Source organism: Mirounga angustirostris, unplaced genomic scaffold (assembly GCF_029215605.1).
Source record: "Mirounga angustirostris isolate CCGP_5_RB_7025 unplaced genomic scaffold, mMirAng1.0.hap1 SCAF_7, whole genome shotgun sequence".
Lineage (NCBI taxonomy): Eukaryota > Metazoa > Chordata > Mammalia > Carnivora > Phocidae > Mirounga > Mirounga angustirostris.
Window position 1 is genome coordinate 124,173,142 of NW_026991715.1, and position 25,883 is coordinate 124,199,024.

At 48.3% G+C, this 25,883-nt stretch overlaps 1 protein-coding gene across 4 annotated transcripts in view; it reads right to left on the reverse strand.

Annotated features, from left to right (window-relative positions):
• Window positions 1-1,447: 1,447 nt before the first annotated feature.
• Window positions 1,448-25,883, reverse strand: part of EGFLAM (EGF like, fibronectin type III and laminin G domains) — a 175,447-nt gene continuing 151,011 nt past the window's right edge. For 2 of the 4 annotated variants that reach the window (XM_045862075.3, XM_054504394.2), the window contains exons 18-24: window positions 23,361-23,541; window positions 18,272-18,295; window positions 15,328-15,406; window positions 11,739-11,882; window positions 5,760-5,843; window positions 2,731-2,834; window positions 1,448-1,945 (exon numbers count right to left, since the gene is read on the reverse strand). In XM_045862075.3, the coding sequence (XP_045718031.1) occupies window positions 1,791-1,945; window positions 2,731-2,834; window positions 5,760-5,843; window positions 11,739-11,882; window positions 15,328-15,406; window positions 18,272-18,295; window positions 23,361-23,541 (771 nt within the window). In that variant the 3' untranslated portion in view covers window positions 1,448-1,790. The other 2 variants (XM_045862085.3, XM_045862095.3) reach the window with 2 other exon arrangements.

Below are 25,883 nucleotides of genomic sequence, written 5' to 3' on the forward strand. Positions count from 1 at the left end.
CTGAATGCTAGCAGGAAGATTTTGCAATTCATTAAACTAGGGAACGAAACAAACCAAAAAGACAAAAAAGATAAAAAAACCAGCCCCCTTTCTACCACGTGGCTTTCCTGTAAACTGCACTCCCCAGCTGACACCCGGAGGAACAAAGGAATTACCAGGACTTCGCTGCTACAATCACTGTCCTTATTACCATCGTTGTTGTTATTCCTCCCAGAGGGAGGATCCTGGTCATCGGAGGTCCCAAAGGTAAGAGGTAGAAGGCTGAAGCACGAGGGGAATGTCTCTAGTTCGTTTATTCAGTTTTCAGAATTCTCAAAGTGCTTACCACTGTGCTTCACCCAAAGCTCAAAGTCTCTGCTGAACGCAGGCTGCACACACCAGAGTCAAGTCATGACGGACTAATTATAGGCTCGTACGTGATTCCGATCCCATTTCCCTCCTCTTTGGGGACAGTGTTCATCTCACCTTTCCCTTAGCAAGTTCCGTCCTGGAGATTTGCCAGTGAGCCAGCTGTCGGCCGGGTCCCCGCCAAGGGCTCAGAGGAAGCACCCGCTTCTCCGGTTCTTGCCCAGACACTCAGACCATGCTGAGGACACCCCCTGCCCAGAACAGCCTTAGAATCACCCACTGTGAGACTCTACTTGCAGGGATTGTGTCTACAGATCATGAATAATTGTATCGGTGTCCATTTGTGGACACGGCTTCTGCAAGCATCAGCAACATCTCCCCCAAATGAATAAAAGACTGAACGCATGATTCTAGCCTTCTTCATCTCCTTTATTCAGGTTCACTACAGACGTTCCCCCTCTCTTAAAGCAAAAATGACAGTGACCCTCCTCCGTAACACATGTACCTGTTAATCTGCTTATGTGGGAAGCTTCATGTTCATCTCCTTGAGCCATCAACATTTACTGCAAGAGAAGAGTCAGCTTCCCCAAGCTGCCCACCCCAAGATAACTATCCCACTCCAACAGATGTCACGAAGGGCCCAAACAAGTCTTTTCTGGGGGAAAATTTTTAGGAAGTGTGCAAAGAATTCAGGGTTGTCCACACAAACTTGCAAAAGTATACTGTGTGGACAGTCTGCAGCTATAAAAATATACACATACAAAAAGACATCTACAAAATCATGGTGCCCGTTTTCTTCGATTTGCATTATAAAAAGTAGGGAGTTTTCATTAAAGGTAAACTTTGGTGGGGGCAGCATTCTAACTGTGACTCCATGCTTAGTCTCCCCTCCTCCTGATTTTCATGGAATAGTCAGAGCATACTGAACCAGCCACTGAGGAGTGCAAGGGATTAATCCTAAATAATGCATGGGCCAAGGTGAGAAATTCAAGGTTCAAGGTCAAATAGTCATTCTGCTGTCAGTAAAAGTGTCATGAGTCAGGGAAGGAGGGAAGTATTTTAATACTGCCCTTTGGGTCTCTATTTTTTTTTCTTTCTGTTTTTATTCACTATGAATCACAACACAGTCACTGAGCTACAGCAGATAGGCTCTGGAATTTGCATCGAAGTGTGATCTCTGGCAGCCCCTGCACATTCAATGGACAAAGTTCGACGCTTCCTACACAGAGTATTCCGTTGGGTTTGGCCCACAGAGTGTCAGCAGGAAGGGCCACACAGGGACTCCTGTCTTGGTTCTAGTTTCTCATCAGGGGGTACCTTCTCCTTGATGGGAAGAAACGCACCTGGCCGCCGTGCCTCCGTGCGTGGCATCAGCCAGGGTCGCGGGGCCGCGGGGATTCTCAGCAGAGAAGGCTGTGTCCCTTGGGCAAGCCCAGCTGGGCTTACTTGGCTCCACAGGTGTTGATGTTTTTCCCATCCACAGCGTCTTCCACGAGGGAAATGTGGTAATCGGTGGACAGGGTGAAATGAGAAATACAGCCCACGAGGCCTCGCATGTATTGCCTGTTAGTGTGCAGAGCGATTTCCTTCATTCCACCTGCCGGGAAGCAAGAGGGGAGCAGGTCTCGTTAGGACACTTGAGTCTTCACTGACCAAGGTGTCCCTCGACTGACAGGATGGGTGAGGGCTGTGAGCCCCTCCAACTGCTCAGTGCAGAGCATCTGTCTAATTAATAATAACCCTTGAAGGGACAGACGGACTTGTATTGACCCGACACACAACCAGGGGCTATAAATACCCACCTCACGTGTGACTGCTGACCCAACTGACCACTTAAAACCAAACAGTGCCTGGTAAATTTTGAAATGTTGTCTAATGTCAACGGAAGGCAGCAGACAGTTAAAGGTGATGCCATCTTAACCCGGAAGAAATACACTGATATTGAAAGCTTTCAATTAAGTTCACTTTTAGGAAATAGCGTTTGGATAGAGACCTATTTTCGTGTTTATGTATCTACACTAGTGGTTTCTAAACTATTTACAGAAATACTACTCATTCTAATTTTGAGAGGGGACAAGAAAGATCCTCCTTCCTCAGAGGGAACTGTCGGAGCTATATTAGGCGGGTTTTTGTTCTATAAACAAGAAAAGCATGGTTTTCCTGGTGGATCGGTCCAAAGCACAAAAGCATCTAAGTGCTTCCTGCCCCTTCAGCCATGAGTCAGAAGTTCAGAAAATGGAACAACAGAATATATGGCAAGCTTCCCAATTTCTAAGTATTTGATCTGGTGAAGTGCACCTCTTTGGGGGAACCCCACCATGACAACTGGAGGCCTAACAAGAAGACGCTGGCGTAATTTAGATTTGGTCAAAGGCCACTTACCCACATACAGAGCTCCATTGATGTTGAGCTGCCTCATCATGCCAGGTGATTTGCCTGTTCTGGCCCCATAGTCATCCACAGTTATCTTTCCGGATTGGCCATCCCTGCAGAGACCACCATTTTCGGAGCTTAGTTCAATTATGCATTCATTTTAATAAAACTCTATTTAAGTACTTACTCTGTGCCAGGCACTATGCTAAATGAGGGAGGTGCAAAAATGAAAAAGAAAAAATTCCTGGCCCTCAGGAACTTACGGTTTCCTGAGGCAAACAAAAAAATTCAAATTGTACATGACAACACCGTGTCGCCACTCCTCAGCAGAGGAATGCCAGGATGGTGCAGAACACAGGAGGAGAGAGGGTCAGGGAAAGCTTCAAGGGACACTCTGTCTGAGATGAGCTTCGAAGGCTGGGTAGGTCAGGGGAAGGAGGAGGGTAACGCAAACAGGAAGTGGCAATGCTAAAGAGAGAAAAGACAGGGGGTTGGTACAGGCTGGGCATACAGAATTCTGGAGGTGGGAGGAGAGTGGCCACAAGCATTTCTCCTGAAGGGAGCCAGAGAAGAACAGAACTATAAGGGGAAGTGTGGTGGGGACATGGGGACACGCGATGAGTTCAAACAGTATTCTAAGCAAAATGGAAAGCCAATGATAGCAGGTAGAGGATTACTTTGGGGGAGGACAAAGAATGGCCGAGAAGTTTCTAAAGGACCTAGAGAGTCATCCAAAAGCGACAGTGGAGTGGAGGTGTTCATCTGTAGCAAGGGCTTTGCCATTTTCTATGCTGGTTCCCAAAACTATCTGGTCCCAGGGACCTTCTTCAAAAAACCACCTGTTTGTACAGATCTTGGAGGACTGTACCAACCCAGGCTGCACTTTTTTTTTAGGAGTTCCTTATTGATCTTCTCATCTTTTTTTACAGCAAACTGTTCTTGTTTCTTGGATTACTGGTCTCTCTTATCTCTCTGACATAGTAATATGCTTTATCATTTTTTTATCATTTATCATTTTTTCATTCAAGTCTTTGTTTCCTTCAAATTGCTTTGTTATGTTGATTTGTTCTGCTATCCATCTTTTACATCGGAGATTTTTTCAAAAGCCTAGTGATTCCTGACGGCCACTTCATAGTTAAGCGAAGAGAAAAAGCACTGGGCTGCCTGGGTGGCTCAGTTGGTTAAGCATCGAACTCTTGATTTCAGATCATGAGATCAGATCATGATCTCAGGGTCGTGAGATCGAGCCCCACTACAGGCTCTGCACTCAGCGGGAAGTCTGCTTGAGACTCTCTCTCTCTCTCTCGCTCTGCCCCTCCTTCCACTTGTGCACTCTCTCTCTCTAAAATAAATAAATAAAATCTTTAAAAAAGAAAAAAGCACTAAAAGGTAGATTGGAGGCTCTGTGTGTAGATCCGGCTCTGCTGCCTGGGGCTTCATAGTGCTGGGATCTGGCTCAATCATTTTCTTGGGGGACACCTGAATTTTCTACTTTCCTTACTGTGGGGGATAGGCCTGGCTCCCAGCATTCTGGAATCACACTGGGGGAAGAATTATGGGGTTCTTAATATTCAACATATGAGCTTGCCCCCAGTCCGCAGCTTCAGTTTATATAGTTTATACAGTACACAGTAGTCCAGTATTTAGTTATGCCTACTGCCACCAGCTCAGAACCTTATTTCACTTTCTCCAGAGAAATGCCTTTCCTTATTTTCCCATGGGTAGGGAAAGAGCAGTGTGCCAGCTAGATGAGGTAGAAAAGGGGCTTGGGTTCTAACTCCTCAAGTAAATTCAAGGAAAGCTTTTAAAACCAATCATCCCCCTTTTAGCCCCTCCTTCACCTTCCAGAGTTTCCTGGCTCTACTCTTTTTTGGGGGATACAATAATATAAATCCGGTTGGCCAGGCCTCACGTCTTGGTAGAAACTCTTCTAGTAATGAGCTTTAGAGGTAATTCTGTTCTGTCCTCACCCTCAAGACCATACACTGCCTCCCCACTTTGGATATGCTTCTTTAGAATCCCATACCTGAATGCTGTGATGAGCAATGCCTCCAACAGCTTATCTTGCCTGACCAGCCTTTCCCACCCCCCTCACCATTACTCTAAAAAATTCCATTTTTCCTCCCACTTTATTTCATCTAAGAATTTTTCATTTTTTTATATCTCTGAAATGAGGCTATGTCTTATAATCAATGGCATCTTAGGTTTGAAAAAACATGGTATCAACTTCTAAGGTAATAAGTAATGGACAGGAAAGTGGAGTCCAGCAAGGCTACTCCCACCACAGCCTATATGTGAGCTGAGGAGGAAACCGAGCATGGTAGCCCCATGGTTCCCAGCCTCACTCTTGGCCTCACCCATGGACCTCCCCAGAAAGGGCTATGGTAAATGCTCAGGGAACCTGAACCACACACTCTATTCAGCTCAACTCCTAGAACCCTCATCTAACATGGCAAGACTGACATTTTTTTTACAGAGCTAAGTTTGGGCCTGCTCTTTGGTTTCTCAGAATATACTGTTAAGAATATGGACAGAGGAAGTAAAACTAATTTTAAAGGAATGATTCACCCGGAGTTAGTCAGAAGTCAGGGTAGTGACCTCTGTGAGGGGGGAGATATGTAACTGGGGCAGGGTGCACACAACTTCTAAAGCTCAGGTAATGTAATGTCCAAAAAAAAAAAAAAAAAGTGGGTGAGATGTGAAGCATTCCTCAAAGTCCACAGGCCCTGAAATCTTATCCCACTAGAGATCTAGATCTCGCAAGATAGCGAGGCCCTCTTCCAGGTTAGCCATCAAAAAGTTCTTTCTCTGGGTGGTCTCTGTTGAGTGCAGACTTGGGAGGTCAGGCCCTCTGGCCTGTCAGTGTTAGGGAAAAGCAAGGGGGACCTTAGTAACAAAACGCCCTGGATGACCCGGGTCAGAAGCAGTAGGATGCCAGGCAAGGGTGGGGAGTAGGACTTTGGGGCCACAGGCACGTGGACAGCACATCTGGCTCTTGCTGAGCTCCAGCTCTGTCTCACCCTGTGGTGGGGACTCACCGGACAGCCTTGACTCGGTGCCACCGACCATCACTGAAGGAGCCATTAACCATGATGGACGCCACGCCACTGCCCAGGTTATAGCTAATGGCATAAGAGAAGAAGCGGACAGAATCAAGTGAAATACAGATAGGCAGGCAGCCACGAATGATTCCCATTGCAAAAAGTCCTTGGAACTCAGAATGTACCTTCCTTAATACAAAATACAACGATGTTATAAAAAGCATTAGGTTTCCAGGCTAGGCCATAAATGATCCCCCCACCCTCCAAAAAAAAAGTTTTTCTTAAAATTCTAATCGTAGTAAAATATACGTGACATAAAATTTACCACTTTAACCGTTTTCCAGGGTTAGTTGGGTAGTGTTGAGTGCATTCACGTTGCTGCGCAAGCCATGTCCAAAAGTCATTTTATCTTGCAAAACTGAATCTCTGCACCCCTGAAATTACCACTCACCATCCACCCTTTCCCTGGCCTCTCACCGTTCTGCTTTCTGTCTCTGTGACTTTGACTATTCTCAATAACCTCATACAAGTAGAACCATGCAGTATTTGTCTCTTTGTGAATGGCTTCTTGCATTTAGCATAACGTCCTCAAGGTGTTTGTTGGTTGGTTTTGGCCCCATGTACAGAAGCATCAGTCCTATAGTATCAGGAACAAGAAGGGCTTCATCATTTGTAATGTGTTTACTAGGTCAAATACTGTCTCCCCCAAACCTCAGAATGTGACCTTATTTAGAAAGAGGGTCTTGGCAGATGTAATTAGTTAAGATGAAGTCATCCTCGGTTAGGGCGGCCCTAAATCCAATATGTCCTCATAAAAAAGGGGAAATTTTTGGACACAGGGACAGAAACAGGTAGGAAAGAATGCAACACAAAGATGCAGGCAGAGATTGGAATGGTGCATTTATGAGCCAAGAAACACCAAGAATTGCCAGCAACTACCACTACCTGGGAGAAAGGGATAGAACATTCTCCCTCAGAGCCCCCCGAAGGAACCAACCCTGCCAACACCCATGTGTCGGATTTCTCTCCTCCAGAACTGTGAGAGAATACATTTATATTGTTTTAAATCACCCAATTTGTGGTAATTTGTTATGGCAGCTCTCAGAAACTCATACATGTGTTTTCATTTTCTGAAAAACAAAACAAAACAGAACACAACACAACACGGCAGAGTGGGCTAAGCCCCAAAGAGATCAGGAGGATCTGCCCAAAATCCCAAAGCTTATGGATAGGACTTAACTTGGTGTCTGATCTGCTCATCCCTCCCAATTTTACTCTGCTATCAGGCCTACTCAGTAGCTTTGTATTTTCTGTTTCAGTTTCCAGATACCCTTATACCCTACAGGTCTCAGAAGACGTGCACATATTGTTTACCAGAAAGAAATATCCCTCTCAGTCCAGTGCTCATTTAATAATTCTAGTTTAATTCAATTCAACAAATATTTCGTGAGTGACTACTCCAGGCTGGGCACTGGGCCAACTGCCTAGACCTCCCCTTGATAATGCAATAAAGCCTAATGTAATCACGCTTTTCAAAGAAAATGTGTTCCACCAGGGCACCTCTCCTCAGTTTATAAGAGGACATGTCTCTCTGTGACTTCACTGGCCAAGAAATAGGAATGTTGAAAGGAAACCTGGATTAGTAACTGAGCTCTTGCATGCACTCGCTCTGAGAAAAGAGCAAGAAGAGAAAGCACTTGGCTTTCCCCAGGGAACGCACGATGGGTCATTTCTGTAATCAGGGAGGCTCCGAGGAGTCCTCCAGCCCACTGACACTGAACCAAGCACACAACTTGGGTGACCTGATGAGCTAGGAGACATAGCTGTCACTCTGATCCTGAAAAGTTTATGGTTTCCTAATGCATTTTCCTACCCCCAGTGTCTCCTTGTAAGAAGCAGCCTGCAGGTGGGATTTTCAGATTTCATTATTTAGTGGCCAAATGACTTTTTGAAGGAATGAATGATGATGAAGCAGGGCTGAGAGCTGATTGGCAGAAACTGAGCTGAATCACCAGGTGTGGCTTTAATGAAAGGCAGTGAGGGGTAACAGAAAGGGTGTGGGCACTTGGATTGGACTAGCCTGCCTTGATTCCCAGGCTTGCCAATGACTAGCTCTGTGATCTTGGCCATTTGCCCGATCTCTCTGAGACTGTTTCCTCCTCTGTGAAATGGGGGAATTAATACCTTCCCTAAAGGACTGTAGGGAATATTACATAAAAGAGCATGGCACATAGTAAGATCCAAACAAATCACCCCACCATCCCCAATACACGCAGTCCTTAATGCAGCTCATATCCGAGGTTGACAATATATCTGGAGGAACCAGTAGTAAACAGAAAGTTGCTACCAAGAGTTAAACTCATCAAGCCTCTCCTGGAAGAGTAGTCATGTGTGAGAGTGAACCAACAGGCTGTAAATATGTAACGAAAAAGGTCAGGAACACCCAGATCTCAGAATCAAGGTGACTTGGAGATAATCTCAGGGACGCTAGACTGGAACGTGATTGTAATCCAGTGAATGGAAACCTTTCAGCTGTGTTTGGACAAAAGACGGGCTTTCTTCTCCTGTTCTCCAACCTGATAACGCTCCTATTCATGCAAAGAGCCAGAACGTGCTCAAGGGAGTCAACAGTGAACCCGGCAGCCAGGACTCCAGCCTCATTGTGAGGTGGTGGTTGGGGAGGCCGCTCGGTTGGCCTCTCCATGGCCTGACTCTCCCACACATGCACCCGCTCTATCCCACCCTCCAACTAACCTCCTGCTTCCCCAGATACCCTGTCACCCTCTGTTGTTGCTGTTTTTTACAATAATAAAAGACCAAGAATAGTGGTTAGCTGCTTTGGGAGAGGGCATGGGGGAGCTCTCTGGGGTGTGGGAAATGTTCTCTATCTTGTTCTGGGTGGTGGTTACACAGGTGTCTACGTGTTTAAAAATTTTTCAAAGTCATCAAGCACTTGACATTTGTGCACTTCATGGAAGTTATACCTCAGTTTAAAAAGAAAAAGTAGAAACATATGAATGAATGAATCAATGAACAGACGAATGCATGTCTGGCTTCTCTATCAAGGCCTTGTGAATCTGGTTAGCGGGACTCGGTTATTCTGATCCAAATTTACCTGCTCAATTTGCTGTGCCCGGGAAGCCATGAGGCTGAGCACCAAGGTGGGCTACCAGGAAGAGCCACCAGGTGAGGCCTTTTGGAAACTACGCGGCTGCTTCCATGCCGTGACTGCCCCCTACTTAGTCGTACCCCCTTTGAACTGCCACACAGGGCATTTTACTAATGTCAGATCTCTTCCTTTTCTCTGTTGCATGAAAATGTTATCAAGGTCACATGGAAAGAGTGGGAAAGCCTGTCAGTCAGGTGGTTTTCACAAACCTGTTCACTGGGCTTTATGCCCCATACGCAATCATAAAACATAATGAAACAAAACCACCAAAAACTATACTCTTAGCCAAACACTTTGATTCCCTTTCTTCTACTTAATCTTGTACATAGAAACCCAGAAAACATTTGCTCCAAGATAACAATTTTAATAATCAGTACCACTAACAGCTAGATAGGCCAGACCCTGCACTAAGCCCTTCACATCAATTAACGCATTCAGTCTTCAGTTCTCACGACTGTTTGCTTCTCGCTTCTACAGAGGCAGGGTAACTTGCCCAAGGTCACGCGGCCACATGTCTGACTCTGAAGCCCAGGAGGTTGACCATTTCAGACCCTGCTTCTTAGGGCGCAGTTCCTGATCGTTTCCAATCGGATTCTGGCCCCCACAAGGCCCTGGGCCATCAGAATCTCTGGGTGGTGGTCCCAGGAATCCACCTCTGAGACCAGCTCCCCCCACCCCGCTGACTCTGTACAATGACATTTTCAAACCACTGGCCTGCACTCTAATTCCTTTCCATGCCCAGCCTCCCGCGGCGCTTCCTATATCTGTGCTGGGTGAATGGATGTGCGAAGTGACTGCCCAGAGGAAGGAAGGGAGGCCGAGGCAGTGACGTTGCAGCTCCAGGCCCAGGGACGGGCGGGCGCAGACGTCCACCTCTGTGGGGGGCCAAGCGGGGCATCCTTCACGCAGAACATAGCCACCACTCCAGGCTAAAAGAAACACATCGGGCCCATTTTCAGAATCCGAGGGAGAACTGGCAATAGAAGAAAAATGCAGGGATGCAGGGGAGCCGTCAGAAGGGTGTCCCGGGGGTGAGGGAAACGGGGGCTGGCCAGAGCCGGGGGGGAGCTGTGGGGCAGCCCTGAGCACACTTCCCCTGTCCGGGGCCAGCGGTTTAGGGGGGAAGCTGGGCCTCCCACCCACGGCTGAGCTACTGTTTCAGTTCCCTTTTCTGGGCACAATCAAGTACTTGAGGCCTTGGTGAGGTTAACCACAGGAAAACCACAAGAAAATGGCTTCGCGGCAGCCAGCCTGAAACTGGGGTGTGAAGAGCTCTGTGTTTGACCTCAGGGCCAAGGGGGGAAAGGGAGCCGAGACCGTGCTCCCACCGGCCGGCCTGGAGCTATCAACCACACACTCTCTCCCAAGTCCCCGACAATCACAGGATGGCATCCCTCAGCACGCTCTGCTGTTTAGGAAAAAGTGTGATGTTGGACAAGTGACATTTCCTCTCAAAATGCCTTTTATTCAAACTGAAAGGACTTAACATTATTCTACTCGGGCTGTCAGTAATCCCCGTGCACGATCCACAGAAGCCCCAGAATTAAATCTTCATCTTCTCCACAGGTCAATCATCTTCGTTTTGAGTCCAACCGAGTCCATATCACTTAGTGACTTTGTGCTAGTCACCAGAGGGGGAATTAAAGCAGGAAAAGCCAGAGAAATTCCTCCCCCCACAGAGCAGATAGACCATCCAGAGACCAGGCAGGGGTTTCAAACCTTAGCGGACACAGAATCACCTGGAGAAACAGCTAAAACAGACTGCTGGGTCCCACCCCTAGAGTTATTCTGGTTCAGGAGGCCAAGGGTGGGGCCTGAGAATTTGCATTTCCTACAAGTTTCCCATGACAACTGATGCTACTGGTCCAGACCACGTTTTGAGAATCATGGGTCTGGACAAGTATTTCTAACCTCAAATAAGGATGTACCACCACAGTCTCTACTGAAGCTTCCGCATGTCACACAAGCCAGTGCCGGCCCTGGGCAAACCCAGCTCCCACCCACTGTGGTGGGGAGGAATGGTCTAGGTCATCCTTTAGCTACTTCACAGCTACATGTGACAAATCTGAGAACAGTCTCAAGTGACTCAAAAGAGGTAAGTACTTCCAAGACTGCCTTATCAGTATCACCCAAGAAGCATTTGCAAAAATCCAAATGTTGGGTTGATCTACTGACGCGTGAATCTGGCTTTGCAGGGGGAGACTGGAAGGCAGGCAATCTCCTTCCCAAGGCCGCACAGCTAATAGGGAGCAGAGTCAGAATTTACAGGCAGGTCTCTCGACTTTAGTTGGTCTCATCTGTCTGAGCTAGTTGGAGCTGAGTACTCATATCCATGCTCAGCACTATCAAAGTCCTCTTTCTACTACATCCTAGTTTGCAAGTGGGGAGCATACGGCAGCAACATTCTAGAACAGGGGTCAAAAAATGTTCTGTAAAGGGCTAGATGATAAATAATTTAGGCTTTGCCATAGAGTCCCTATTGAAACTACTCAAGTGTGACACCGTAGCATGAAAGTAACCAGATAATATATAAGTGAATGAGTATGGCAGAATTCCAACAAAACTTCATTTACAAAAATGGGTGATGGGCTGGATTTGGCCCTCAGGCCAAAATTTGCCAACTGATGCTCTAGAAGGTGGATGCTGGAAAGAAACACCAGGAGCCTCAAATAAGCCTGGTCCTTCAGGCAACAGTCCATTCCAGCAGACTGGGTGCTGGCTTATTTTGGCATCACTCTGTTTGGCATGACTGGCACTGTCTGAGACAAATCACAAGGTGATGCTGAAGACAACTGGAGAGCAGTTACCTGAACACCAGGGCTCCATCTCGAAGGCCCAAGGAAATGAAGTCACTGTTGGGTCTCATGGGGCTGTCTCCCCTCCACATCAACAGACCATCTTTGGCAGTTGTCTTAAACCTCATGAATGCATTTGATCTTGATCCTGATACCCTGGGGAAAATACACAAATAATTGCAACAGATCAACCAGTGTCCACCAACGTCCATTCTGAATAGTCCCACTTTTGTCTGCCAGCCCCGAGGAGCCAGGTGTAAGGGTAGTCTGGCATTTCTGACACGCACTACCAGGAAATGAAAAATGGCATCACCACCACAAGCTACATGATGGGCCTAAAATTCTGGATTGCTCATTTTGCAGCAGTGTTCCCCTCCCCACATGTGGTGAAATTCCACGAGAGGGCACTTGATGAGTCACAGATTAGCCAGACTCTGGCCAATGCCAGCATCGAGGCTGTACCCTCAATATACACCTCAGTCTTCCCTCCTTCCTGTCCCACCCTCAGGGGGCCTTGGAATAGTGTTCCCCATTCCCCAACAGAAAGTGAGCTTCATAATTGCCAAGAGGTTCAAGTTGGCAGCTCTCTGGGCTATGATCACAGCTACGGATATCTCGCTCTGGCAGTGACTGTCCTTGAGGGCAGAGGAGGGGCGACCGGACAGGGGGCAGAGTGTCAGTCAGACAAGGAAGGTGGCTCAATGGGATCATGGTCTTGAGGCTGCTGGGGTGGAGGCAGGGTGGAGAGGAGCAGGAAGCTGAGAGGAACGGAGGGGTGCTCAGACGGGTCAGTTCCTGCCCCTACAGCCATGGCTGGGGATAGGATCACAGGCTTACGGGTTCTTACCAATTCCTGGGAATAGACTAGTTCAGAAATCTAGTCTCACTAAGGTGACCAGGGTTTCATCTGATATAAGGAGAAGGGCAAGCATGAGGTCTTTAAATAGGAAGTGAGACAAGAGTAAACATAATTCAGTATTGCTCCTAATATGGCACTATTGGGAAAGTCTCCTTTTCTATTTCCCTATCCCTTGTACCATCCCTCTGTGTCGCCTACTTGCTCAGGAGCTGTGGAGTGTATTCAGTACAGACCCTCCTCAACTTACCGTGGGCTTACACTCAGATAAACCCATCATAAACTGAAAATATCCTAAGTCAAAAATGCATTTAATAAACCTCAGCTACTGAACTTCGCAGCTTAGCCCAGCCTAACTTAAATGTGCTCTGAACACTTCCACTAGCCTACACTAGAGCAGAATCATCTAAAACAAAGCCTATTTTCTAGTAAAGGGCTGACTGTCTCAGGTAACTTACTGAACACCATACGGACAGTGAAAACCAGAACAGTTGTACGGGAAGAGAATGGTTGTAAGCACATCGGTTGTTCATGCTCGTGATGGGGTGGCTGCGTGGGAGCAGCGGCCACTGCCCAGCCCCGTCAGAGAGGATCCTATCACACATCACTAGCCTGGGAGAAGATCACAGTTCCAAATTCAAAGTATGGTTTCTATGGAATGCACATTCCTTTGGCACCATTGTAAAGCTGAAAAATCATTAAGTCAACCCGTCATAACATGGGGACTATCTATAGCGAACAGTGGAGGGGTATCTTGTCTAGGCTTCCCAGAGCCTGACCTAGACAGGAAGAAATCAAGTTTACCTTCCCCAAGCAGGGCCTCAGAGTGAAGCAGGGAGAAGCAGGGTCCATAATGGTGACTTTGCCACCAGGCCCGGTGCAGAGAATCCAGCCCTGGCCCACTCCCTAGAGACCTGCTTTTTTCCATCTTTTACTCCGGGTTCCTTCCTTCCCTCACTTGCTTTGGATACATTGATTAGTGTAAGCCAATCATAATGGTTCCATTTCTCTTGCAGTGATTGGTTTAGGGGTGGACACGTGACCATATTGTTCGATGACATAAAGGAAATTTATCAGAAGGATTCTAGGAAAGACTCTTTTCTTTTAAAAAAGTGTTGCATGAAAAAAATTTTTACTTCCACTGGATATTGCCCTGATGTATAGCCATTTTACGAGTGTCTTATGGACAGCTGTCTTATAACCATGGAGGGAGTGCCCCTAGAGAATATCCTGAGGATAACAAGGCAGAAAGATGGAAGAGACTTAGGTCTTTGATGATAGAGTTGAATCTCTGAATTAATCAATCCAGGAACCAGTCTAAGTCTGCACTGCTTGTTACATGATCTAATAAATGCCCTTCATGTTGAAGACATTTGAGCTGAGTTTCCTGTTACTTGCAGCCAAAGGCATCCAATGGAAACAGACCCTGATCCTGACTTTTACTTGCAGCTTCACGCACATGCATATGTACGTGCATGTACCCACATGTTTTGGTTTGGGGACCTGCACCTCCTATTCTCACCAAACCCCTCTACTCCCCCAAACCACCTGGTGCCTTGTACTAAGCCCCAGGGGGGTGAAGACTTGGGCCCCTTTCACAAGGCCTTGTTTTCTGGGGACTGAATGCCCTTGCATCTTAGGGGAGAAAGGGCTAAAGAAGGAAGAAGCTCTCTCTGGGCCCCATGCCAAGACAACCTAGATAAATACAACATGAGATTAAAGAAATGAAATGATGCCCGTCTGGTGTGCGTTCAGAGTTACCAGGTACATCCAATGCCCCGGGATTTGTCTCAACCACTTTTGTCCCTTGAAAAGCTCCCAAACTCATCTAGCCTAAGAACTGGGTGCCTTTAGCTTAAAGCTTTGCCTTAGTCTGTTAAGATGTAGTCAACCTGAAGAGGAAGGAAAATTCTAGAATGATGGTGCTGGTGGCAGGGTGGGGGATGGCACCCTGTAAACTACAAAGAACTAGAGGAGGAAGAAGAAAGAGAGAAGGGCAAACTGAAAGCACCCCATATGAGCTTGGCTAGGGTGAGGACTCTGCCTAGGACCAGTCTTTCCCTTGTGAGCATACAATTCCGAACCAGGAGCTTGGACTCCAGAGCAGGGCTGGAGCTTCTGTCACTGGCATGAAAAGCCATGGCTAGGACTTGGGTATCTCCTTGGACCAGGCTCTTGTATCCACATGAGGAGAGCTGAGAAGCCCCTCACCGAACTGGCCAGAGCCTGAAGAGGACCGTGGAGCTTTGCTGAGGAAGACACAAGGTAGCACGTGGACTCCAAGACTGTCTGGTGGCCACGGGGGCACTTCCGCTGCTGGCTCCTGTGGCCACAGGACAGTGTGGAGCTAACTGCCCGGCCTGGGCAACCACACTTAGAACCCCGGCTTGGGGTGTGTCAAGTTCTCACTGCTTCTCAAAGCCCCGATATTGGAAATCCCAGGGCTGGGCATGCTCGTCTCTCCAGGCCCTCTGACCAGAAATGGTTTGGGTTGTTTGTAACAGCGTTGTCTGAAAGGCAGCACTTTTCAAGTTGAATATTTTTGTCTGTTTGTTTTGTTCTAGTTTCTATGTCTATTTTGTGGCCCTCCCCACCCCACCCCCCGCCCACCCGCCAAAAGGCCATGTCTCAATGGCCTTCTTTGGGAATTATCTTCTGGCAAGTAAGATAAAGAAAAGTCCTGGGAAAGACTTTGAGGAATCGACCCCCATAGAGATAGGGAAGGTGCCCACTGTAATTTATTACCTCTTGAGGATATCTGGGTTGTCGTAGATCAGATAACTGCGGCCCATAAACTGCGGGATCTCGATGGCTTCTGTGATGGCTGAGATAGAACAGAAAATGGAGGTTACATGGTATTCAGCTCTCTTGACCCCAGCCCTCAACCCCAGGGCAGGAAAATACAAAGGAAGCCAGTTCCTGGAAATGGGACATTTAACAACTTGTCAGCCCCTTCCTCTTGTCTGCACACACACTTGGCCAGGTTGGGAGCTGCCTGTCATGGCCTGGGGTTGGTGTCTCCCTGTGGTCGCCTCCCTGGGGCTGGCTGTCACTGTTATTGGCCTCAGCACTCCTGAGAAGTCTTTGCAGTATGTTGAAACTTGAACTGTGCCCAATTATTCTTGGAAGCCAAAGAGCAGGTCGTGGGCCATGTGGGGAACAGCTGGGGATAACCCTAGATATTCTCCAAGGGAGGCAGAGAAAACAATCCCCAAACAAAGCCCACCAGGATTTCATGATCTGAAGCCAATCTGCCCCAGGACTCCTACTTCTTCAGCCATGACCTCAAGAGATTGGTGAAGTAGGCGGGATAAGGCTTTGGCTCGTTTTTTTTTACTAATCACCTTCCAGCGTCATGTTTTACAGGATCTTCACCATATTCTCATGGAGTAGCAGGGAGTATGGAGGAGGGCTGGTTATTCCCATTTTACAGAAGAGGAAGACAATGCACAGGAACCATCAAGGATTTGCCCAAGATCACACAGCAAAGAGAGCATAAGACCATAAACCAGAAGGGCTCTCCTTAATTCTGGCCCTCAGCCCATGTTTGACTTTCCAGTATCTTAGAAGTGTATTTCCTTCTTCCTAATGTCTCATCCCCTTGTTTTCCTAAGGAATCACCCTTTTCACACAGCAACATCTTTCTCCTCTTTAGAAAGACATAGAAGTGACCGTTGAAGGAAATTAAGATAGAATGAATCTCATTTTCAAAGAAATGTGCAAAACGAGAGAGAATAAATCAGCTTATAAAACCAGTTAGAGTTTCACAAAATTATGTGGTTGAGGCAAAGAAGACACTGAGCTGACTCTACACCCAGGGGAGAAAATGTATAATTATCTGATACTATGAACAGTAGGAGAGTTTAAACTTAACTTCTAATTATGAAAAGAGAAAGAGAGAGACAGAGAGGGAAGGAGAGAGAGAGGTAACAGCAAACCCCCAAACCCAGTGACATTGAGTCCCAAGGATAACTTCCTTTGTTGGCAGGTCACCCACAGCAGGTTCCCACAATGTTTTCAAAAAAAAAAAAAAAATTAAAAAAAGGAAGGAAGGAGGTAAGGAGGAAAGGAAGGAGGGAGGGAGGGAGGGAGGGAAGAAGGAAGGAAGGGATTTCTCTCAACCACTTTTGTCCCTTGAAAAGCTCCCAAACTCATCTAGCCTAAGAACTGGGTGCCTTTAGCTTAAAGCTTTGCCTTAGTCTGTTAAGATGTAGTCAACCTGAAGAGGAAGGAAAATTCTAGAATGATGGTGCTGGTGGCAGGGTGGGGGATAGAAAGCAAAGAAAGAGAAATGGAACTTTAATAATTTCGGAGGTAACTCTGAAGAAATTGCTTTAGTGCTGACACGTCTCAGCTCCGATCAGGGGGCTGCCATCCCAGGGGGGCCTACTGGAACCAAGAAAGGCTCTATCCAGTGCAGCAGCCCCCACCTATTCGTGGGCTTGCTAGCCACGCTTTCAGTTACTTGTGGTCAGCCGTGGTCCAGAGGCAGATGATCCTCCTATCGTCAGAAAGTCAACAGAAAGTCACCATGCCTGTGTCACTGTTCATCCCACCTAACAGGCATTCCATCTCACAACATCACCAGAAGGGTGAGGACGGTCCAGTAAGATATTTTGAGAGAGAGAGACCCCAGTGACATAACTTAGATTCCATATGTTGTTACAAGTGTTCTATTTCATCATCAGTTGTTGTTAATCTCTTACTGTGCCCAATTTAGACTGATCGTAGGTAAGCACGTCCAGGAAGAAACATGGAATATATAGGACTCCGTACTGTCTGTGGTTTCAGGCATCCGCTGGGGGTCTTGGCAGGTTCCCTCCCCGCAAATCAGGTAGGGGAGCATGACTGTAGCTTCCAATTCTGGCCACCCCACCAGCCTCTCTCCCTTCTGGTTAAAGAGGGTAAGAGGAAGAGGGGAGGAAAAGGAAGGGAAGTAGAGAGAGGTAAAAAGAGTGAGATGCAAAATAGCAGGAGCTGAGGAGAAGAATGAATGGGAGGAAGGAGAGAGAGGGGAAAGGAGAAAAGAAGCTGCCAAGTAAGGAAGGGAGAGCCAGGTGCCTGGGCAGCCTTCAGGTGGGGGAAGGAGCGGGGGTGGGGAAGCAAGGCAGGGAGGGAAGGAGCCAGAGGAGTAGAAGTCGAAATGAGAGGGGGAGAGAAGAAGAGGGAAAAGGGGGCTTGTAGGTGGGATGCAGGCCCCTAACTTCAGGATAGGAGTGCCCAGGAGGGAAAAGGAGAGGATATCCAAGCTGTCAGAGTGGCGGTTCCCAGAGCTAAACATAGCCAAGGCTCCCCCACTGGGTTTGGCTCACCCCCAGGGTGAGAGGCGCAGGCCCTGCTGTTACTGGCCATGGGCGTGGGCCTGTTCCCCTGGACTCCTTGAAATGGTAGGATGTGCTTGTCACACGTCAGCGAGGCACACAGAGAGCCTCTGCGGGGTCTGTGTGAGCCGGGCCCAGCTGCCTGCCAAGCCGGGCTCAGGCGCTTCCCGAGCTCCAGGTGGGAGGCGAGCGCCATCTCAGGGCTGGTGGCTCTAGAGGGAGGATTCCCGCCTCCTCCCCGGTAGAGTGGCCGAGTCCCCCACCACTTACCCCGTTCCCCTCTGCAAGCGCTTGGCCTGCACGGGGTGCCCTCCCTGGCAGGAGCCCAGAGCGCTTTCGCAGTGTCACCTGGAACGTCCTGTACTTACTATTGAGGCAGTGGTTCTCGCACTCTGCCAGCCGCCAGCATGGAACAGAAGAGGGGAAGTCGGAATTCCACAGGTCACCGGAAACCAGCCTTGTTTCCCCCATAAAGCCCTGAGAGGGCCCAGCCGGTCCTCTCAGGGGAATGGGAATAGGAATCCCACAGGGATGGCTGGAATCTCTCTCAGCACACTTAGCACCAACTCCCCTCCCTAAGTCTCCACTGCATAGTGGGGGTGGGGTGGGGGCGGACAGAGAAGGGATGTGTCCGTTGTCTGACACTTCTGAGGCTCCCCTGACCTTGAACTAACAATCCCCATTTATTCTAAACCTGGAGAAACAGTGCTTTGCTGAACAGTTACTTACCTTGTCAATGATTATTACTTTTCTTGCCTCTAGGCTATGCGTGAAAGAGGAATGATAAGCCAGCCAGCTGCCTCTTTTTTCTCTGTAGTGGAAAAATATCCCCCCAATTCCCACCCCACCGGCCCTCTGCAAGATTCCAGAGCCCTGCTCATTCTGCGATTAACAAAGGGCGGGGGAAGGCTCCAGAAAGGACCCGACTGAATATAAAATGGTGAAAATATACAAACTGCAGGCAGTATCTATGGATAAATATGAACTCTGTACTAGAACATTAGAGCTGGAAGTGACCATCTAGCCCTTTCCGGCCCTTTGTAGTTTATTTAAATATTGTAAACGTGATGATATTTTATCCTAACCCAATTTTTTCTACATCATCTTTTCTTCTGCGGCAAAGGCACTAATCAAAAAGTGTTTTTGTCACGTCTTCACATTTATACCTAAAAGACTGTGCCAATCTGCCGACACAAAAAAATACCCCAGTGAATAGCAGCCTCCAAGCCAGGGAAAGCAAATTTTCCACCTGAGGGACTTGAAATTCCCAACAGACTATAAGGAGCTGATGGAGCGCTGGCTCGTTCTTAGAGTCAAAGGACCCCAGAGAAAGAAGGACCTGGGCGGGGGGGCTGTAACCTGACTTTCCCAACAGCATCCTGCTGGATGGCCACCGGGCCCAAGCAGCTCCTTCATCCATAGGGTAGTACCCTCCCTTGTTGGACAGTTCTACTTGGTCCAGGATTCTTGGTTCCATGATGCTGCCTCGGTAGCCGGAGTAACAACCACCAAATACCTTTCCAGGACCAGCCTTCAACTCTCTCAAGATCAACATCCAGGCTGAACACACCCACATTGTTCCACTGTTGAATGATACAACATGCTAAGGAAGAAACAGTCCCTGTAGTCTGCATAAGGAATATGCTGTATTCATTTGTGTTTTTATATACTGAGTTTTCTTAAATTACGGCCTACGTTTACTGAAGCTGTTTTTTCACACGCTGGGACCAGAAAAAGTAACATCATCTAAATCAGATCTCCCAAGGTGCTGTGAATTGACTAAATACTATAGAAAATGTTCAAAATGTTGTGTTTGTGGAAGGTGTGCAAGGTGTCGATGATGAGGCAAGACCGGATTCTGCAGGACTGAGAACCGTGTGCCCAAGGCCGGCTCGCTGTCGGTTTTAAGCGCGGAGCAGCTCTCCTCCACAGAGAAACACCCCCATCTAGCGGCCTGACGGGTCCTGCACGCTCCGAGTCCAAACTTGTCAGTAATGCAGGGAAGGGAAGGGAGGACCAGGGCTCAGAGTTCTTTCCCAAATGGCCTGCGCGCTATTGGCTGGGAGAAGCCCTGGGAGACAGCTGCATCCTCTATCCTCGTCTTGGGACACTCAGATCATAGCCAAGGCGCCAAGAAGTCCCCCAGAAGAGAGAGCTGTTTAAACTGGGGTTACTCAGGATTACCCAAGCTTACCTGACCACAGACCCCCACACCCATTTTGTGTCTGTGAACGTATGTTGTCTGTCTTTGCATGTGTGCTCAAACCAGCCATTAGTATTTCTTAGAACCTACTTTTGTACATGAGCTTCGTGAAATTCTGCTTTAACTTACTAGTAACTTACTTAGATACAAGAACTCTGAGGGACCGGATGCAAGATGGGTAAATTTGGATGAGAGTAGAGCGAAAGCGAAAAGAAATTTCTAGGGATGGGGCGTACCTTTTCCGAGGAGGGAAACGCCCTGGTAACACCCCTCTGGGGAGAGGAGAAGGGGGTCTCAGTATTGGGGTGCTCCATAGGGTGCCTAGATTTAAGGTAGCAGAAGGCACCTAAGAGTGAGAGCCCCTAAACGGGAGGTCAGGGGACCACCGAAGTCAGGCCTTATGATTTCCGTAGGCATCTGCAGTTAGACTTAGGAGAACTGGCTTCTCCTGGCCTGGTGGGTTCCCCAGGTTGGGGCGGGGAGGTTCGGTTCTCCATAGCTGCTACCGCAATAGGGAGCCCCCAGTGCCCCGGGAGCAGTGAGGAGCTCAGTGCGAGCTCGATGCCCACTTCTGTCCGGGCTCAGCCTTGCAGGGACAAAAGGGGAGGTCCTTAAACCACTGTGATGGTCTGGGTGTCTAGACCATTCCAGGATAGGCCAGAGTTTCTGGTTCCAACCCTCCTGTGCCACCAAGAGGCGAGAAGAGGTGCCAATCTCCCAACGAGGGCCCTAGTGGAAATCACCTGCGTGCCACAAACTCCCTGACCAGGTTAGAGAAAACCAGACTCACCAGGGACCCCCAAAGCTAAACTGCTGGTGGAGAAGGTGATATGGATTGAATGAGGCCTGGAGCTGGTGACTTCAGCAGTGTGGGCTGCTCAATGTAAAAGGACTGCTTTAGCTTCCGGAGGGGACACTAAGAGTAGGTTCTTGCTTTTGAAAGATGATCTGGTTATCAGGGAGAAAAAAAAATCCAAACTTTTAAATATAGGAAGCTACGCATCACCTTGCTGGATGAGACAAGACTGTCTCCTGTCTACCTATCAGGATTCATCCTGACAACCAAGGATGGCTTCTGAACATTCTTGGTCTCTCCCACCAAGTATCTAACCAAAGTTTTAGAATGTTCTTCTGTGTTTCTGTGGAATAGTGTAGCTGCCCACCTCTCTCCCTTCTCTTTCCAATCCTCACTCGGGACTAGAGGCTCACCCCGATATTACAGCAGTCCTTGTGACAACTGCATGCCACCGCGTGCCCGTTGGGGCCTGGAAAAAATTGTCCTTAATGGCCCTAACTTGCGCCCAGTCTCCCATTAATGCCATCAAGCCATAAACAGGAGAAGAAATGACTTGCTACGGGCCACGCCCCCCCTACGGAAGCCTTCCTAGAGGGGTAACAACTGCCTTTAGGGCAGAAGCACTACCTTTATTTCAAAGCATAAGGAAATACTGATACAACACAAGGGGAGCTGATAGTCGGCCTGGGTTTTACTCTGGGCTTGAGCCTAGCATGTTCCAGAAAAAGAGGCCTAAACGCCCCCCAGATCCCCCCGCCACTGTCCATTCCCTTGGATCTTGCCAGGAGGCCCAGGCCCTCCCTGGAGCTCTGACTCTTCAAGCTGCTGAGACTTGCTTCTCACTGAACCTGAACGCACAGTTATGGAGCTATAAATGTGAGCACTTTATATCTGTTACGGCTAATGTTCTGAAGCAGAAAACGAGGGTTAACAAGATCACAAATTATCCTGTCCTTCCTCCTCTAATTCTCAAAGCTAAACGTTCATTTAAGCCTTGGGCTTTATATATTGACCATTAAGGTGAGCTTTTGAGGCAGGAGCAAACCTGAATTGCCTGTGGTAAAGTTGGAGACCCAGGAAACTCAAACACTAATGTGTAAAATCCAAACTCAATTTTCCGAATGAATGGGCGACTCTTGAACTAAATCTCTGCAAGTACACGCTATTAGCCAAACAACAATTTGCTTGTTAGAATTATAATCAGGATCTTTCAGAAATGGATCCATCACTCTTCTTCGGAGGTTCATCCCTAGGGTGAGCTACGTTAATAAACATATTTCTTATAATTTGCCATGCAGTTTTCAAAATTCATTGAAACAGAATACTACGCAGGCTTCCAACCAGCAAATTAGCATTCATACTTCCCAAGACTGCTGCAAAACAACTTCTCCTACTATTCCATACCCCGCAGCATCTACCTGTAACTGACCATCTTCTCCTAAGCCCTCATTCTGATAAAGTTCGGGAGCCTGGAAACAGACGGGAAAGAGAGAGAACACATCCCTTCACTTAGGCTCACTGCCTTATTTCCTTTGACCTGATGCCTCTTTTTTTTTTAGTTTGGCCTGATGCCTTTTTTTAGTTCCCAGGCTGGTGAAGCCATACTGATACTTGAAACAACAAGAGCCAATGGCCCAACATGATGACCATATCCTGGGAGGCCTCTTCCAGACACCAGGTCCGTGGCCTCTGCCTCCCTAGGGCAGGTGTGGAAAGTTCCATCCAGTAGGGACTCAAGGCCTGTGACCTGCTCTAGCTTTCAGACAAGGACAGGCTGGAAGCTGAGTAGCTCACAGCAGGTGCAGTGGATTTTCTTCTTCTCACCAGCAACAATAACGGTGAGTACTGGCTGAGTACTTAATAGGCCTTCTCCTCAGGAATATGCATCGCCTCATTTAATCTAGGCTACCACCCTCTGTGCCAGACGCTATTGCATCATTATTCGCATTTTACTGATGAGGAAACCCAGGCACAGAGAAAACAGCATGAAAAATAACACTTTCAGAAGGTTACTTATACTTTAGTAGAATTTATATTTTTCTGTATTGGGCAAGATTTCTCAGATTTCTCCTTACTGCCTTCGCAGGTACGGGTCAACATAGTTATCAGCTATAAAGCCCAGGCACCCACCTATCAGGATAGGCTCTGGGCATGGCTCAGAGGCAGGGGTCGCGCAGAAACCCCCCTACACTATGATTTAACCTTTCGGCTGCTAGACCATCAGGGGATTCTCAGGGAAGACGCCCCACTGTTACGGAGGTACTTCGGCGCTGTAATTCTTCTTTAATAGAATGATTAACCATGTGACATGCCATCTAATACGCTCCTGAACTCATTGCCCCAAACAACGCATATGGCTGACCTGGGGTTCCCAGCCCCTCCCGGAGGAGTCTGTCCCCTGTGCTCCCGGAGACAACCCCCCCCCCCCCCCCCCCCCCCCCCCCCGCACAGCGCCTACCTTTCTGGCAGTGCAGCCCCTCGAAGCCCAGGGGGCAGTCGCACTCGTAGCCCTCCTTCCTGGGCCGGCAGCTGCCCCCGTGCGCGCAGGGCCCCGCCACGCAGGGGTGGGCTGCGTTCTCCACGTTCACGCCCCGCGTGAAGTCGTGCTTCATGTGGATGGTGCGGTCGTTCAGGATGATCTGCGGGGGGCAGAGCGTCAAGACGTTCAGGCGCTCGGAACACATCTTTGCAGTCTGCTAAAGCCTCCCTCGGCACCCGCACCTGCACGACGCGTGCTGAGGGAGCTTGCATAAAAGAGCAAGTGTCCAGTTCCGGTTTTTATCGCCTTGTAAAAGCGATGCAGGAACCGAGTGACTACCTGTGGCCCTTGGGAGAATCTGCAGAGAGGAAAGCATCCCCTGGCTCTGGAAGATTCCAGGAGGTCATAAAGAAGTCCCAATAAATACGAAATGAGGGTTCTCAACCTGGCTGCCTGTTAGAATCTCCTGGGGAACTTTAAGAAATGTACCGATGCCCGGGTCCCACGCAGGGCAATTGGATCAGCATCTCTGACGGTGGGATCCAGTCAGCAGTCACTTTTAAAAGCTTTCCAAGTGATTCTAAGATGCAGCCAAGGTTGAAAGGTGCTGCTGTAAAACCAAGGAGGAAAGAATACAAAACAGGCAGGAATCAAAGGGGGACTGATGGCTCCTGGTGGCGGTGGGGCTGGGAGAAGCTTCTCCCTGTATTGCTGTGTTCCTCTGGCCAGTGGTCTCCAGGGAGTCTACAGCTCCATCAGCTGGGATTCCCCAATTGTCCCACCCACTCCTCTACCCTCCCTCCCTGACACTCTTGAATTCCCTTCCTCTCCACATCCCCTTCCCCACCATTGAAAAAGAAAAAAAAGAAAAAAACTCAGATCACCTTCTTAGTACTGCCATGCAAATTCACCGGCAAGAGAGCTCCTTTGCCTTCACCCCCCTTTCCCTGCAGTGGGGCTCTAGCAAAAATGATGAATTATAGGGAGAGGTTACTGGGCTTTCCAGCCCCAGGTAAATGGAGCCAATGTTTTCAGCCCTTGACTTGGAGAGTGTGTTTATTTTGAGCTGTGTGGGTGTTTCAGTGTCATGCAGGCTTTGCAGAACCTGGGGACAGAACACCTCTCAGAAAGACCTCTGCCCTGCAGGGGCTTCTAAGAGGTTAGCTGTGGTCTTTCCTGCCACTAATGCATGGTTCCACAAGCTTGCCTAGTCCTTGGAGGGTGTCGGGAGAGTTGGGAGAACACTTTTTTCCCCCAGTTTTGAATCTTACAAACTGCGAGAAAGTAGCCAGAATCCTTCTTTACTTGTCCCCTTTTCATACTCCAAGTGAAAGAGTGTGAAACTGAGTCATACGTATTTGAGACAAGCCAAAATGCTACCCTCCACCACAGGACATGGCACAGCCAATGACTCAGCCCCTGGGAGGGGAGGGTGGCCTTCCCAGGAGGTGAGGAGGAAAGGGTTATGTGTGCTGTGTGAAAGGGGGAGGGGCAAAGCCTGACAAGGGTGGGGACAGAGAGTGAGGCCACTTAGCATCTCAGCTTGCTTTCTAAGTGAGAACTTCTAACACACGATTAAACAAGGCCAACCGCGCTGATGGGGGACCATGGGCTGAGCTGAGGTGTCACTGACATCGCTGTTCAGCAACACAGGGAAACACATCAGGGTCAGCAAGTATTGCCTGGATCCCTTTCGTGGGACCCATACGGGGATACAAGAGAAGAAGGACAGGGCCCCATGGGGCCCTTCCGAGTGCCCGGATGTGTAAATCACGATAGGACCACCTTTCACTGGCCTCCTTCATTTTACGCTCCCTCATGCTTCATGCCAAGGCTAGAAAGGATCAGTGGCCCACCGCCCACCATCGGTTGCTAAAGGAAAACAGGAGGAAGCTAATATCCAGGAATCGAATATGCTTTTCTTCAAATCCTTTTTCTCCCAGGGCTTGGCAGTCCTGGGAATCTGGTTTGGTGAGTCAGCCTGCCTGTCTGTTACAGACAAAACATGTTATCATAACCAGAGAGGTCATGGGCAGCCCCAAGAGAAGGAATAACAGACAAATAGGAGTGCGGTCAGTGCCCTGTATCTTTAACTAGCTGAAGGATTTTTTTCTGAACCTTCTACAGAAGGACTTCTTCATCTATGCTCTTGTAAGAGCACCTTACATCATCAAGTAAGAGCTTGGTTACGTGATTGATGAACAACAACTGCTAACTTGGGGCGCCTGGGTGGCTCAGTTGGTTAAGCGACTGCCTTCAGCTCAGGTCATGATCCTGGAGTCCCAGGATCGAGTCCCGCATCGGGCTCCCTGCTCGGCGGGGAGTCTGCTTCTCCCTCTGATCCTCTCTCTCTCTGTCTCATTCTCTCTCTCAAATAAATAAATAAAATCTTTAAAAAAAAAAACAAAAAAAACAAAAAAAACAAGTGGCAATGGGGGTGGAAGTGGGGATGGGGGTTGGCTCTTGACTTGAGCCAACTGCATAGTAACCCCAAAGAGAAGC